The 16,765-nt window shown below is 36.1% G+C and overlaps 1 protein-coding gene across 1 annotated transcript in view; it reads left to right on the top strand.

Annotated features, from left to right (window-relative positions):
- The window catches only part of LOC140734402 (ATP-binding cassette sub-family C member 5-like), a 159,442-nt gene extending 148,596 nt beyond the window's left edge, over nucleotides 1-10,846 (top strand). The window contains exons 29-30 of the mRNA XM_073058296.1: nucleotides 529-693; nucleotides 9,253-10,846. Of these exons, the coding sequence (XP_072914397.1) occupies nucleotides 529-693; nucleotides 9,253-9,372 (285 nt within the window). The 3' untranslated portion in view covers nucleotides 9,373-10,846. The remainder of the gene's footprint in view (nucleotides 1-528; nucleotides 694-9,252) is intronic.
- The last annotated feature ends 5,919 nt before the right edge of the window (nucleotides 10,847-16,765 follow it).

Genomic DNA, 16,765 nt, shown 5'->3' with positions numbered 1-16,765 from the left:
TTACATCTAATTGTATCTTAGCATGTGATCGAAACTATTCTAAAACTGTATTAACTCACATAATTATAATCTTTCCTGTAATGATCAATGTAATAAGTTGTGTGGAATTGCGTTCAGGGGTGGGCAGTGTCCGGACTGTCTCTTTGGGAGATCAGTCTGTAACTTCCCCCATAGCACGCTATGAATAAAAAGTGAAGTTTGATGAAGTATCACTTGTTTTATGGTTATTGAATTTGTGGTACCTTGCGCTATTGCATTGGGTCGATCCGCCTTTGGCACACACACAAAACGCTGGAGGGAACTCAGCCAGGCAGCATCTATGGGAAAGAGTACAGTCGACATTTCGGCATTTCGTTGATCACAGCATTTTGTGTGTGTTGCTTGGATTTCCAGCATCTGCAGATTTTCTCTTGTTTGCGAAGCTTAAGGGTAAAGTACTTTGGTTTCAAATTTTTTATATTTTGAATTCAGCTAAGCAGTACCATTCACTTCAGTATTGTAACTATGAAATGCACTCTTTCAAATTAGATTTTACTTCTGGATGAACCTACTGCTGCCATTGATACTGATACTGATGTATTGATTCACAAGACCATTCAGGAGGCTTTTTCTGACTGTACAATGCTAATTGTAGCACATCGTCTTCACACAGTTTTGAATTGCAATAGGGTAATGGTGTTGGACCAGGGAGAGGTAAGATACCTTTGCGTCTCCAGGTTAGCATTAACAACCAGATCAGTCGTTTCAGATTGAAAGCTAATATTTTGATTTGCTTCAATTGCCTGTCATGTCCCTGGTCTTGCTTTCTCCCTCTCCAATTCCTTCACCTTCTATGTCTGTCTCTAATACACACTCATTCTACATTCTATCTCTCTTTCGTTACGCACCTCTTTCCCTCTGTTCTTATGATGCTATAAATTCACTCATAGCCTTAACTTTTCCAACCATTTTTAGGACAACATTAGTTAGCAAGTTCATATCATTACAGATGTTCAGTATCAAGCTTATTGATAAATCCTGCAAGAGTGCGCAGAGCGGAGGAAGAACCTAACTAGCAGCAATTTCTGCATTTCTCTATTTAACCCATATAACAACAATGAATAAGAGATTGGGAGAGAGAAAAGAGGTGACTCACTCAGGTTGGCAAGTGAGCATTAAAAGCAGTGCTTGGCAGGAGTTTCAGTATTTGAACAGGAGTGAATCAGATTAAAATAAGGCAGGGACAAGCAGAGTGGCCTTTGTTGGTGCAGCCATTGTTAGAGTGGGGATTTTGAGGTTTCAGCGAGGAAAGGCTTCAGTGAGAGAAGGCAAAAAGCTGTATTTTTTTTTAGTTTATTTATTGTTTCCTTCTTTATAATTGCCAATTTAGAGCAGTAGGGATTCCAGGCAGGATAGTTGAATGCTTCTGTTGCGAGATATGGAAAAGCAGAGAGACTTCCAGTGTCCCTGACAACTCTACCTGCAAGAAATGCATCCAGCTGCAGTTTCTAACACTCCATGTTAAGAAGTTGGATCCAGATCCCTCAGGAGGCTGAGGGGTATATAGATATACACAGACACAGGAAACTGGGTGACAGTCAGTGGGGGTGAAAGGGGTTAAACAGCCAGTGTAGAGTAACCCTGTGGCCATCCCCCTTATCAACAAGTATATAACTTTGGATACTTTTGGTGGGGGATGACCTGGCAGAGGAAAGTCACAGCAGTAAGGTCTCTGGCACTGAGTCTGGTTCTGTGGCTGAGAAATGAAGTAGGGAGAAGAAGTGAGCTGTGGTATTAGGGGATTTATTAGGGGAATAGAAAGGACATTCTGTGGATGAGAACAAGATTCCAGGGATAATGCTGATAATATACAAAGCACTGTTAAGTGGGAGGGTGAGCAGCCAGAGGTAATGGTCCACCAATGACATAGGTAGGAAGAGGAATGAGGTTCTGCAAAGTGAGTTCATGGAGTTTGGTGCTAAGTTAAAGGTTATGATGTCAGGACTGTGTATATTTTAATGCAAGAAGTTTTGTAATAAAGGCAGATGAGCTCAGGACATGGATCAATACATGTTATTATGATATTCTAGCCATTAGTGACGTGGTTGCAGGAGGAGCAGCACTGGTAGCTTAGTATTCTGTGGTCTGTTGGTTTAGATGTGATAGAGCAGGAGAGGTTAAAGGGAGAGGGTGTCATTACTAGTCAGGGAAAACGTTATGGCAGTGCTCAGTCAGGACAAACTGGAGAACTCTTTTAGTGAAACTTTATGGGTGGAACTGAGGAATAAGAAAGGTATGACTACATTAATGGTGCGATATTATAGGCCACCCAGCAGTCTGAGGGATTTAGAGGGCCAAATATGTAGAGATTGCAGAAACATAAGGTTGTGATTTTAACTTTCCACATATTGTCTTGAACTCTCATACTGTAAAAGGGCTGGATGGGATGGAGTTTATCAGTTGTGTTCCCCAAAGTTTTCTTAATCAGTACCAATACATAGAAGTCCAAATGAGAGACTGCGCAATACTTGATCTCCTATTAGGGAATGAGACAGGGGTAGGTGACAGAAGTTTGTGTAGCGGGAACACTTTGCTTCTGGCAATCATAATGCTATTAGTTTCAAGGTATTTATGGAAAAGGATAGTTCTGGTCCTTCGGTTGAGATTTGAAGTTGGAGGAAGACCAACTTTGATGGTATCAAAGATTATCTGGTAGGTATGGTTTGGAACAAGATGTTTTCTGGCAAAGGTGTACTTGGTAAGTGGGAGGCCTTTAAAAGTGAAATTTTGAGCGTACAAATATTGTATGAGCCTGTCAGAATAAAAAGGCAAGGATAACAGGTTTAGGGAACCTTGTTTTTTAAGCGATAATGAAGTCCTGGTTAAGAAGCAAAAGAAGTATAGGCAGGTGGGAACAAATGAGGTACTTGAGTATAAGAAATACAAGCGAATACTTCAGAAAGAAATCAGGAGGGCTCAAAGGAAACATGAGGTTGCTCTCGCAGACAATGTGAAGGAGAATCCCAAGGGCTTCTACAGATATGTTAAGAGCAAAAGGATAGCAAGTGACAAAATTGGTCCTCTGGAAGATCAGAATGGTAATCTATGTGTGAAACAGAAAGAGAAGGAGGAGATCTCAAATGGATTCTTTGCATCTGTATTTACTCAGGAGGTGGACACAAGAGTGTTTAGAAGTGAGGCAAAGCAGCCTTGAGGTCATGGACCCTCCACAGATTCCAGAGGTGGAGGTTTTTGCTGTCTTGAAGCAAATCAGGTTGGACAAATCTCCAGGGCCTAACAGGCTGTTCCCTCAGACCATGTGGGAGGAAAGTTGCAGAAATTGTAAGTGCTGCAGCAGAGATATTTGAATCATCCTTCGTGACAGGTGAAGTTCCAGAAGATTGGAGGATAGTTAACGTTGTTTTGCTGCTTATGAAAGGCTCTAAGGATGAACAAGGAAAATATAGGCCAGTAAGCCTGACATCAGTAGTGGGAAAATTATTGGAATGTATTCTATGAGACAGAATATATGAGTATTTGGATAGACAAGGAGAGATTAGGGATGGTAAACATGTCTTTGTGCATGGTAGGTCATGTCTAACTAACCTTAAGAGATTTTCAAAACAGATTCAGTTCTTTTTAGATATAAATTCACATTCAGTTGATGATAAATTTATAGTGTGGGAAGCAATGAAGGCATACTTGAGAGGTCAGATAATAAGTTATACTTCTAAAATTAAGAAGGAATATATGATAGAAATAGATCAATTGGAAAAAGAGATTACAAAATAAGAAAAAGAATCCCAAAGAAATATGACAGAAGAAAAACGAAGACAACTTATTAACAAGAAGTTACAATATAATACGCTCCAAACATATCAAACAGAAAAAGCAATTATGAGAACTAAACAAAGATATTATGAACTAGGTGAAAGATCACATAAGGTTCTTGCATGGCAGCTAAAAACAGATCAGACTTCTAAAACAATAAATGCAATTTGAACAAGAGTAAATGAAATTACTTATAAACCTTTAGAAATTAATGAAGCTTTTAAGAATTTTTACTCTGAGTTGTACAAATCAGAATCACAAAATGACAATGTCAAGATATAAAGGTTTCTATCACAAATAACTCTTCCAAAATTAAATACGGAAGAACAGAAGGGATTAAATATGCCTTTTACATTGAAAGAGGTCGAAGAAGCCCTAGGATCACTTCAATGTAATAAATCTCCAGGAGAAGATGGTTTTCCGCCTGAATTCTATAAAAAGTTTAAAGATTTATTAATTCCTCCTCTTATGGAGTTAATACACCAAGCGGAAAGAACGCATAAACTTCCAGAATCTTTTTCAACAGCCATTTTAATAGTATTGCCAAAAAAAGATAGAGATCCTTTAAAGCCATCATCATATAGACCGATTTCTTTATTAAATACTGATTATAAAATAATAGCAAAAATCTTATCTAATAGATTATCTAAATGCTTACCAAAATTAGTACATATGGATCAAACAGGATTTATTAAAAATAGACAATCAGCAGATAATGTAACTCGCTAATTTAGTATAATTCATTTAGCACAGAAGAGGGAGGAAATGAGCGTGGCAGTTGCTTTAGATGCAGAAAAAGCATTTGATAGATTGGAGTGGGATTTTTTATTTAAGGTATTGGAAAAATACGGATTAGGAGTATCTTTTATAAAATGGATTAAAACCTTAAATACTAATCCCAAAGCTAAAGTAGTGACAAATGGTCAAATTTCAACACCATTTCAGTTAACAAGGTCAACTAGGCAAGGTTGTCCATTATCACCTGCTTTATTTGTGTTGGCGATAGAGCCATTAGCTGAATTGATTAGAATGGACCCAGACATGAAGGGTTTTAGAGTTAACCAGGAAGAATACAAGATTAACTTATTTGCTGATGATGTTCTGCTTTATCTAACAAACCCATTGCAATCGTTGCGTAAATTATCCTATAGATTAGAAGAATATGGGAAAGTATCAGGTTACAAAATAAATTGGGATAAAAGTGAAATTTTACCTCTTACTAAAGGAGACTATAATCAACGTCGATCAATAACCCAATTTAGATGGCCGGCAAGTGGTATAAAATATTTAGGTATAAGAGTTGATAATGATATAAAGAACATATACAAATTAAATTATTTACCACTATTGAAAAAAATTCAAGAAGATCTTGATAAATGGATGGTATTACCAATAACATTAGTAGGTAGAGTAAATACCATAAAAATGAATATATTCCCTAGATTACAATACTTATTTCAATCACTACCAATACAATTACCCCAGAAGTTTTTTCAAGAGCTGAATAAATATGTGAGGAAGTTTCTTTGGAAAGGTAAGATGTCAAGAATATCGTTGGAAAAATTGACATGGAAATTTGAGCTAGGAGGGTTACAACTTCCAAATTTAAAGAATTATTATAAAGCAAATCAACTTAGATTTATTGCATCTTTTTTTGAGAAAGATAAACCGGCATGGATCAGAATAGAACTAGATAAAATAGGAGAAAACATACCAGAAGACTTTATATATAAATGGGAATCTAAATGGATATGGGAAAAGAAAGAATCTCCTATATTAAAACATTTGATTGATTTATGGAATAAGATAAATGTTGACGATGAGACAAAGAAATCCTTATTAGCAAAGAGATCTTTAATTCAAAATAGACTTATTCCTTTTACAATTGATAATCAACTTTTATATAATTGGTTTCAAAAAGGGATTAGATATATAGGAGATTGTTTTGAAGGAGGTATATTAATGTCATTTGATCAATTAAAGAATAAATATAAAGTATCAAACAACACTCTTTTTTGTTACTTTCAACTAAGGGCTTATTTAAGAGAAAAGTTAGGTCAAACAATGTTACTACCGAAACCCAATGAAATAGAAACTTTAATTCAAAAAGGAAAGATTAAAAAATTTATCTCTTGTATGTATAATTTGATTCAAAAACAGGCAATTAAACAAGGAGTCCATAAGTCAAGACAAAAATGGGAAAGTGATTTGAATATCAAAATTGAAGAAAAAAACTGGTCAAGACTATGTCTTGAGAGTATGACAAATACAATAAACGTTCGATTAAGATTAGTGCAATACAATTTTTTACATCAACTATATATTACACCACAAAAAATAAATAAATTAAACCCAAATTTATCTGATCAGTGTTTCTGATGTAACCAAGAAATTGGTTCTTTTTTACATTCTACTTGGTCTTGCTCTAAAATTCAACCTTTTTGGACAAATTTAAGAGTTTTACTGGAACAAATTATTGGAATACAACTTCCACACAACCCAATATTACTTTTACTAGGTAATATTGAAGGGATAAAACCGATAGCCAAATTGAATAAATATCAGAAAGAATTTATAAAAATTGCATTGGCAGTAGCCAAAACAGCTATTGCAGTGACTTGGAAATCGGATACATATCTAAGTATAGATCGTTGGAAGAACGAAATTTATGGCTGTATTCCACTTGAAAAAATTACTTATAATTTAAGAGATAAATATGAAACAGTTTTGAAAATTTGGCGCCCTTATTTACAAAAGACAGGATTAAATATATAGGTGCTCCGAAGATGAAATAATTGGTTACTTGGGGAAAGAAATAAATATATATACTAAAGTTATTACGAACTCCATGGAGCATGTGGGGATCCTCCAATATCCAGGCATTCCTTTTTTTTTCTTTCTTATTTTTTTAATAGGGATGTTAGGGGGGAGGGGTTAAGGGGAGGGGGGCTGGGTAACACATTTTTTTTTCATACACATTTATTTTGTAACTATTTGAAAACAATAAAAAAAGTTTAAAAAAAAAAAAAACCTTAAGAGATTTTCAAGGATGTTACCAGAAAGTTGATGAAGGCAAGGTAATGGATGTTGTCTACATGGACTTCAGCAATGCACTTGACAAGAAGTTAGTCAAGAAGGTTTAGTTGCTTAACATTCAAGATGAGGTAGTAAATTGGATTGGACATTGGCTTTGTGGAAGATGGTTGTCTCTCTGACTGGAACTTGTGACTATGTGACGAGTGGAGTGCTGCAGGGATCGGTTCTGGGTCTTTTGTTGTTTATCACCTATATCAATGAATTTGGATGATAATGTGGTTAACTAGATTAGTAAATTTGTGGATGACACCAAGATTAAGAGTGTAGTGGACTGCGAGGAATACTATCAAAGCTTGCCATGTGATCTGGACCAGCTGGAAAAATGGCAGATGTAATTTAATGCAGACAAGTGTGAGGTGTTCCTTCTTAGAAGGACAAACCAGGATAGGATTTACACGGTGAGCAGTAGTGTGGTAGAACAAAGGAATCTGGGAATACAGGTCCATAATTGATTGCAAGTGGCATCACAGGTAGATAGGGCGAGTAAGAAAGCTTTTGGTACCTTGGCCTTCGTAGATGAAGGTACTGAGTACAGGATTCAGGATGTTATGTTCAGGTGTATAAGACATTGATGAGGCCTAATTTGGAGTATTGTGTGCAGTTTTGGTCACCTATCTATAGGAAAGATGTAAATAATGTTGAAAGAGTACTGAGAAGACGTATAAGGATGTTGCTGGGACTGGAGAACCTGAGTTCCAAGGAAAGATTCAGTAGGTGAGGTCTTCATTCCCTAGAATGGAGAAGATTGGAGGAAGATTTGACTGAGATATTCAAAATTGGGTGTTAATAGATAGGTAACCGCAAGCAGACTTTTTCCATTTAGGTTGGGTGAGACTTAACTAGAGGTCAAGGGTTAAGGGTGAAAGGTGAAATGTTTAAGCGTGGTGAGAGTATGGAACCAGCTGCCAGCACAAATAGTGGATGCGATTTTGATTTCAACATTTAAGAGAAGTTTGGATAGGTGCACGGATAGGAGGGGTATGGAGGGCTATGGTCCAGGTGCAGGTCGATGGGACTAGGCAGGTAAAATGGTTCTGAATAGACCGTATGGGCTGAAGGACTTGTTTCTATGTTGGAGGTTTAGATGCTGATATCTAAAGTTGGCATCAGAATTACCTTGTCGTAACAGCTGTTAATGTTTTATTGTTGCATCAAAAGGACAGTTTCTTTCAGTATTTTCCCCCTTGAGAAGCTATTCATGATTGCTATTCAGGATGTAAAATAAGATCCATTATATTGACATTCTGAGTTTTCTTGTGAAAAGAGAAAATCCTTTGGAGGAAGAGCAAAGGCGAGATGATGTAACTGAAGTTGATTTTTTGTTCATTATCCAGAATACACAGTACAGAAACAGACCATGCACTGTAATCAGTTCATGCTAGCTTTTAAACCTCCCCCCATCCTTCCTCACCCAATTTTGTCAGTATAGGGCAGCTGTGGCACACCCCTGACAACAACCTAAATTCAATCCTAATCTCAGGTTCTGTCTTCATTGAATTTCTGTGCTCTCCCTCATGCTATGTGGGTTTCCTTCAGTTACACTCAATTCTTTTCAGATCCGTAAATATGATAGTTGGAGACTGTAAATTGCCCCTATTGTGTCAGTGTGTGGTGGTTTCTGGGGTTGTTGATAGAAAAAGGGAAGGAATAAAATAAGATTAATATAGGATTACTGTAAATGAGTGCTTAGTGATTGGAGTTGACTTAGTGGGCCAAAGGGCCTGTTTCTATGCTGTAAGTGTTCCTTAAATATAATGCTCTTTTCCCTTCTCCTTAATATATTTGTCTGGATTTCCTTTAATCTAACCAACATTTATTACACAAGTGAGTGGATACCAGGGCAAGTCATAGCACTTGTGTATAGAAGGAATGAGGACAGGATGAATCTGTCAGACGGGAAATTGACAGATCTAGCAGGTCCTCTCATGATTAATGATGTTCTGTAAAAAGCCCCTGCACTTTTTGCCATTTTAGACTAGCCCCGGATTTAACTACAAGAATAATATGAGATAATGAAAAAAAATTACTCAACCTGTAAAAGATATCAAGAACTTAAAAGCTAAAGATTTCCAGAAGCTAAAATAAACAATTAACCTTGCTACCAACAGTCACATACTGCATGGTGAAAAGCCAGTTAGGTAAAAGACTAGAGATTATCACCATTAGTGCAAATTTGTCCCAGCATGAGAGTTCAGAGAATATTATGTTTTTTAAAACTTTCTTATTGGGGTAGGATATGAGGAAGGAACATCTTTTTTATCAATTGAGATTGAAAGTGTTAATATCTAATGACAGTATTGACTAGTAACAGAGTTAATGCTAAAAGAAATGTTCTCTATTTATTAGATTGCTGAATTTGACAGCCCCAGAGTCCTGCTCTCTAATGACAATTCAAGATTCTATGCAATGCTTCGCTCAGCGGAAAACAAGATAATAGTTCCATCATCCAGCAGCAAATCTCCTTGATCAGCAACCAAGTCTCAATTCTCCGCTGTTACTGGCCCAGTTGTGATTCATCTCTGAGGGACCTTTATCATAATAATTTAAGAAAAAATTTGGGATGTTTTGTGGCTGGATAAAGTTATTTCAAGTAAAATGACACTAATGCATACATTATTTATTATATCTTGGAGGCACTGCAATCCATCAAGTAATTTGCATAGTGGATATGCCTTTGAGAGGAATAGCTGAACGAAATGTATATAGAGTAATTGATTTAGTACGGGTTTTGCCTAGTATTCTGTTTCTTGATAATGATATTTAAAATAGTTGTGGGTTGTTAAGTTACTAGGTTCCTTTTTACTTTGTAAATTAGAGTTTTTAAATTCCCATCTGAGGAATCATCCTTGCCAAAAGCTATTTTTTAAATGTAAGAAGAGCAAATGAATGGCAAACGCACACTTATAAAACAGTGCATTCGAGGTAAAATAATTATTGAAAGACTTTAAGGTGATCTTGGAATACTTAACTATCTTTATTGTAAACAGTAAATTATCCATAAGAAATGCACTTTCTTTCCCTTTGCAATTCTTCGCCCCTTGTAATTTCAGTTCAATAGAATAGGGACTTCTCCTCAATGCAATTTACATCATCATTAGTAGGAAATCACACACTATATTGTGTTACTCATTTGACTCCCTCTATTGGGGCAGCAACAATGATTCATTTAACCCACTCTTCATTGATTGATGGAGTTCACTCCATTGCAATTTGTATCCTGTAATTCTCTTTCTGAGAACAGACACCAATAATTACCGTAACATATTTTGCACTGTTTAGTGAAAATAGAATTCTTTAGGATTAGAAGCATCTGATCTGTATAGTGATCCATTATAATCCTCAAGTGTACTGTGCAAACAGAGCTCTGACTAATGTCAGAGAGGGAGACCTAACTGTAAATAATGTAGTTACTTCACCATCAAATTCTTTTAAACAGAATTATAGCTGTCAGTGGTTCAATATTTACAATATTATTACAGTATTTCAAATAAGCTACAGTAATATTTTGATTTAAAGCTTTCAGCATGTAATTCCATTGCAACCAGAATTTGTTCCCATAAAAAGGCGTTTTCATAAAATCTATGGTGCTAGTATAGGGAAATTGAATGTAATCAATTTAGGTAATGTTTAGGAAACTTCAGCATCTGTAAGATGTATATAGAGTCAGGATATAGAGTCATGTATATAGAGTCAGGAATCAAGATGTATATAGATTCAGCAATGCGTGCAAGTCCAATAATGCACAGCATACTTGTGGAAATAGGAAAAACGGCCATTATTTCTAAACATGTTAAGTAAGAGCATTTCTGACAATCTCATGCATGACTGTCATAGCTCCAGTACATGCTGACTGATCAGAGCAATGCCGTCAATGATCTTTGAGGACTGGAAAACGTGTGGTAGAACTTTTATGATATGTTTTTTCTGTTAATGGCACCCCGTGCCCCTCCCCCCCCCCCCCCCCCCCGGAGGACTGTGTATTTAGCACATCTATCTTTTGTTGATACATTAACATCAAACAGTGTTACAGAAGAACACTTCAGAGGTACTCTCATCATCCATGATAATTAATTGAATGAAAATTAGCATTTATTTTTTCTAAACATATTGATAAATGTAACTTCATAGTAGAGAGAATAAAAATCAACTCTTGTCAATGTTGTATTTCATATATTCACTGAATTTTGAGGTTCAAACTGACAATTTATCCTTTTGTTTGTAGGATTATTTTTGCTCAATACTAGTCATATGAATTCTATTCATGTAACTGGTACAATTCACAGATGTTTGTATGCTTAAAGGCATATATTCAAAATTTTTCAAATGGTTTTGCCAACCTTCTTTTGCAAATTTGGTAATGTTCTCAAGAAAATGGTGAACATTTAATGCACAGTTGCACTTTTTCCCTACTTTGTAAAATAGTATTATGTAAAACATGTAGAGAGATTAGAAAAGCCTAGTGAAAACTTTGCGACTTCTTCAAAAAATTTTCATCTGCATCTTTCTCAAAATAAAGAAAATTATAAAATATAATATTTTTACCTGAACCTAAGTTGTCCTTAAATTCACGTGGGTGTTCCTGCTAACAATGCAGATGCTTTTGAAACCTAAGCTTGGGTTAACTATAATCTACAGCCCAATTTATCTCATTTCCTTTTCTTGCCTAAACTACCTAATGTCTTACAATCTGGACAACAGCTCTAGACACAAACTTTGAAAAGAAAACTATTTAACTGGGACATTTTCCTCAAAAACACAAGAAACAGGTGCTTCTATATTGTTGAATTAGATATATTTAATTTTGACAGTATTAATGTAGCTATTGGACTAGAGTCATGACTACATAAATGAGAATGTTGCTAAATTCATCGATTTCAACAACGAGATGTTTGAAATAACTAACATTATTTATATTTGAGTAGCTGCATTTTTACATGGTATCAAAGTGCATATTACTGGAATGTACAATATTTAATTGATTTTATTGCTCCATTAACATGCTCAAAATTATCAAAGGCCTTAAGTATACCAGTTTACTTTACAGATATTTATGTAGATTTTTGTATAAATCCAAGCATAAAATATACTGTTCCCTTTCCAGAAATGGACAGTAAAACAATCATCTCAATTCATCAGTCCAGGGGTTCCCAATCTTTTTTATGCCATGGAAGCCTATCATTAACTGGGGGTCCATGGACCTTCATAACAAATGGCTGCCTTTGAAAAAACACACACACTACAAACAAGGGCTACAGGGTGGAGCTTTTATCTGCCTAGGGTTCTATATGTAAATCTATTTCTCACTGTGATAGCATAATGGAAGGTTTTTTGCTGCAAAATAGAACTGACAAAACAATAAAGTTATTTTTATATTGTAGTGATGAATATATTTTTCTGCAGAACTGTACAACTCAGTCATTTAAAAACAATTAAATAATCTAAACACTTTAGCATACTCCTCAGAAATATAACTTGCATTGCACAGGTTTGCGCAAGTGACTTGCTAAATTGTTAGAGATATCCATTACCATTTTTTTAAAGATTGCAATTAATGGCTGCTTTATATTTAACAAATATCTACACAATGAAGTCTCATGCTAACTCATAAAGATTACTGTCACTGCAAAGTGACAGCCCGTAACTGGGTCACTTACCAGCAAAGATAGAGAGGTCCATTGAAGTCTGATGGTACTATTTTTAACAGTATTTATTGATAGAAATACACAACAATAATATCAATGCAAACACACAGATAATATACGTGGTCAATACTAAATCTAAAAGCGTGGGTATAATAATAATCAATAAGAAATAGCTCTATCGTTGTCTAGGGGATAATGTATTGTCCGATGGAAATATAAAAGTCACTTTAGTTCAGTCAAGCTGTAGGCTGCAGCCTTTGGTTGGAGAGAGAGAAGGAGGTTTAACTTGCCCATTCCTTTTATGATGTCAATCCTTCGAGAGTCGTTGGGAGTTGAGTTCCCCGTTGTTAGCTAAAAACCATTTTTCCATGGCAAAGGCCACCGATTCCGGGCAAATGGAAGCGGAAGCACGCAGCCTTCCACCGGCTTTCGCTATTACGGGATCGCTAGCGTTTCTTCTGGTGCGTCTGCGGGGCTGGTCCCACAGACCCTCTTTTTATCCTGACTCACAGGGTCTCAGGTGTCAATCAGGTTGGGATGATGCAATCCCTCCACCAACCTCCCCCTCGGTTCATTGCCTGGGGCTTCGATGCATCGTGCAGGATGCAGTACACAAGTCCGTCTCCAAGAGACAATAGCCGGTATCAATGGGTCCGCCTTTCGGAGGCCAGGACACATTCTAACCCTTTTGTGGATTCTGCATGTCTTTCTCTCATTTCCTGTGTACCCTGAACTGACTTAATAGTGATCTTGCGATTCTCACAAAGGAGGGGGCTACCCCGCACCCTTCGGCCCCTCAGAGCTGTGGCACATTCGTAACAAAAGACTCTTCCATTATGGCATATAATATTCTGGAGTACATTAGAAGAGGAAGAAACTATTCCATGGAGATACTGGAAAGGTCATTAAGGATGGTCTTATGGTTTACAGAGAACAGTAAGACTTTAGACTACTGAAAGATACAGATGATCTGATCATTTAGGTGCCGAACTTAAAATAGAATTAAGTCCCACACCTTTACTTGTGTGGGGACCTTTTCTTGAATATTTTCATAATTCCCATTTAGATTAAGGGTTCATCCCTCCTTTTTTCTTCTTCATTTAAATCCCTTACTTCCAGCTGCTTTCGGTTAAGATTTATGGTTTTTTTTAATGTGTAAACATATTATTGCTCAGGTAGTAGGCAATATACCTTCTTTTTATAAATACAGCTCTGTGGTGATAAAAGTTCTGATTAACTTTTTTATATATGGTAAGGTTGACTTGGAGTTGGGTAGTGGGAGGATGGAGTGATAACTAACTTTATATGAATCTACAATAGGTGCTTTTCCTTAATTGTTATGAACTGTACATTTGATACATTTGTTTTGCACTGTACAAACCTCTTTTTTTTTAACTTTTTTTGTTGCATTGTAGAAACTTATAAAAAAATTAATTTAAAAAAATAGAATTAAGTCCTGAGAAGTGTAAAGCGATACATTTGGTTTAGGGTAACAAGAGAAAACATGATAAATAGAAGGAATTTACATGGTGTGGAGGAATAAGCTGTGGCATGTACATCTGTGGGTCTTTAAAATATAGCTACAGTGATCAATATGGTACTTTAAAAACAGAGGTGGCTTTATTTGTCTTGGCATAGAATAAAAGAGCAGGGCTGTTACAAAAGAATTATAAATGCTAATTATGCAACAGCTTATGTACTGCATATAGTTCAGGTCACGTTGTAGAAAACTATGGATGGAAGGTGGTGCAGAGGAAATTTATATAGATGGAATTAAATGTAGCTTGCATAACCATAGAACTATAACAATACAGAAAAAGATCATACAGTTTTTTTTCTTCTTTGAAATCTGACACTGATGAGCAGAGTCATGATTGAAGAGCATTACTTTGAGGGGCCTTGATACAGTTAGAATAAAGGGCTTAGTTTCTTTAGCAGAGGAATAAAAAAAACCACAAAGCCCTTAAGTTTTAATCATATAGTGGAAGGTTAGATGGAAGCCAAAGAAAGATGTTTGTTTCACTCGAATTGAGAAACACATTTCAAAGTCTGTACAGCTATTGACTTGGAGGGAATTGCAGGTGGTAACCTTTGGATTGCAATCACTTTGATAAATCTGTGCAGGTCCACAGAAACAAGGGTAAAATTACTTTCAGTGTATATGTTTAGACTAATTATTTGTATTTCACCAGATTTAGTTTCAGGGTAGAAAGAGCTTTTAACACAGATAAATCTATGTAGCCACATCTGCTCTACACTGATTTCTGTGGATATGTCAGAGTTCTTTTGCTAAATATTATACAGATTGATATCAATGGTGGCACAGAGTCAGTGCTACTACTGCCTGGCAGCTCTAGTGACCTTGGATCTTTGAGATTCCATCTGGAGTTCACACACTTTCCCAGTAATTGTATGAGTTTCCAACAGATACCGCAGATTCCTCCTACAATCCAAAGTATGCTGGTTGCTGGTAAAATGTGCTGCAGTAAAATTACCCAATGCACATAGAGAATCGGGGCACATCTGAGAAAATAAGTTACAGGGAAATGGGACTGATGTAAGAGCATAGACTTGATTGGCCAACTGGCCTCCTCCTGTGTTGTAGGAAGAGGAAGTTAAGAATTATATGCAGTACATCAAGAATCCTGCTGCAGTTCATGTCCCATATCCATGATTATATCTGGAATTGTTCCAGCATTCAAAATGTTGGCATTAGTTTAGTCTTTCAGCTCTGCAGAGCATTATCCAGGTAGTCGCAAGCAGCATGCACCAAGCATCCCTTCCATCCTTGCTGACAAAACTTTCTGTAAATATATATACCAGAAATTATAAACATGAGCCCAGAATTAAAAGCAGAAATGCAGAAGTTATAATCAGAGAACTGCATTGTTTCACTGTTTGCAGCATTGAAGTACTTGCTGATGAAATCTGCACAATGTCACTACTATGGAACGAACTAAGCAAAAGACTGATGGAGAAGCGAGGGCGAATGCCATCACGAAGACTTCGGTTGATATCTAATGTGAATGCCTGTGCATTGCTTTATTGATGAAAAGTATAAGGCACGACCTTTGTTAAATTCTGTTTAAATTAACAGAATGTGAATTTAGTTCTTGGCATTTAGTCTTCAATGACACTGTCTGAATTTCCACTGCAATAGCTTATTGGGCCTTTTTCTGTGCGGAGCCTCATGCCCTTGAGAAAGTGAGTTGCGGGTTGTGGTTTTCATTTTTTTCTCTCCTTTCATCCCAACCTTAATTTGTATATGCTTAAATTGTAATTCTATACTTCCCAATTTTTAACATGGCTTGCTTTCTGTAAGAATCCTTCAGTTTGTTCTGTTAGCAAAAATTTCTTGGAAACATTTCTCACTGCAACCATCCATGGTTGTTAGTGAGTCCATCATTGTAGTTCCGTAGTTTTATCAGACTCAGGAATATTTCTGTAATGTTGGTTCGTTGTGGAATTTATGCAACATTAAACACTGGAGGAGAAAGCTTTAATCCACTATTCCAGATTCAAACAAAGAGTAGTCCCAAGAGAAAGGACGTCTGGTGCACTGCTGTATAAACTCTATCCCTAGTAGCGTAGTGACTAAATAGTGAGGAAATTTATAGTTCCAGTGTCTTAAATTAACGTAACTGAAACTCATGATAAATGTCTGAAAATTTGAGAAACTGAATGTAATATTTTATTTATTCAGATCAGTGTCAGTAGGAAATACAACAAAAGTTTGGCTGAAATACAAATTATATTTCCAAACCATTCTTTACCATAACTCAAATGCCTGCTTCTGTCCTGTGGACTTAGATAGCTGGTTTGTCAGGACTCAAGAATGTCACGTTGTGTGTTTGGCACATCCAAAATTCAAGTGAATATTGTTGTCTTAATCACATAAATCTCACCTTTCATTTCCTTGTATATCAAATTCTTTGCCTCAGATTTTAGTTGCCGAAAAGCAATGAAATAAACATTTTAAATTTTTCAATTTCAAGTTGTGAAAAAAGCAAGTCAGTTTTTTAATTAGTGATTTAACTGGGTGTTTGAACCAAAAGGACTCAACAAAAATCCCCAGTGATTGTTATTATGTTGAATGATAAACCATTTTGTGCATTTCTGGGCCAGTCTGTACATTAGCTTATTCTGAAAATAGGAATGTAATTTGTATTTAATTCTTTCTTTTTCAATCTTTTTATTAATATCAACATGATAAGATT

The sequence above is a fragment of the Hemitrygon akajei genome, chromosome 10 (assembly GCF_048418815.1).
Source record: "Hemitrygon akajei chromosome 10, sHemAka1.3, whole genome shotgun sequence".
Lineage (NCBI taxonomy): Eukaryota > Metazoa > Chordata > Chondrichthyes > Myliobatiformes > Dasyatidae > Hemitrygon > Hemitrygon akajei.
This window is presented reverse-complemented; position numbering and strand designations above follow the sequence as displayed.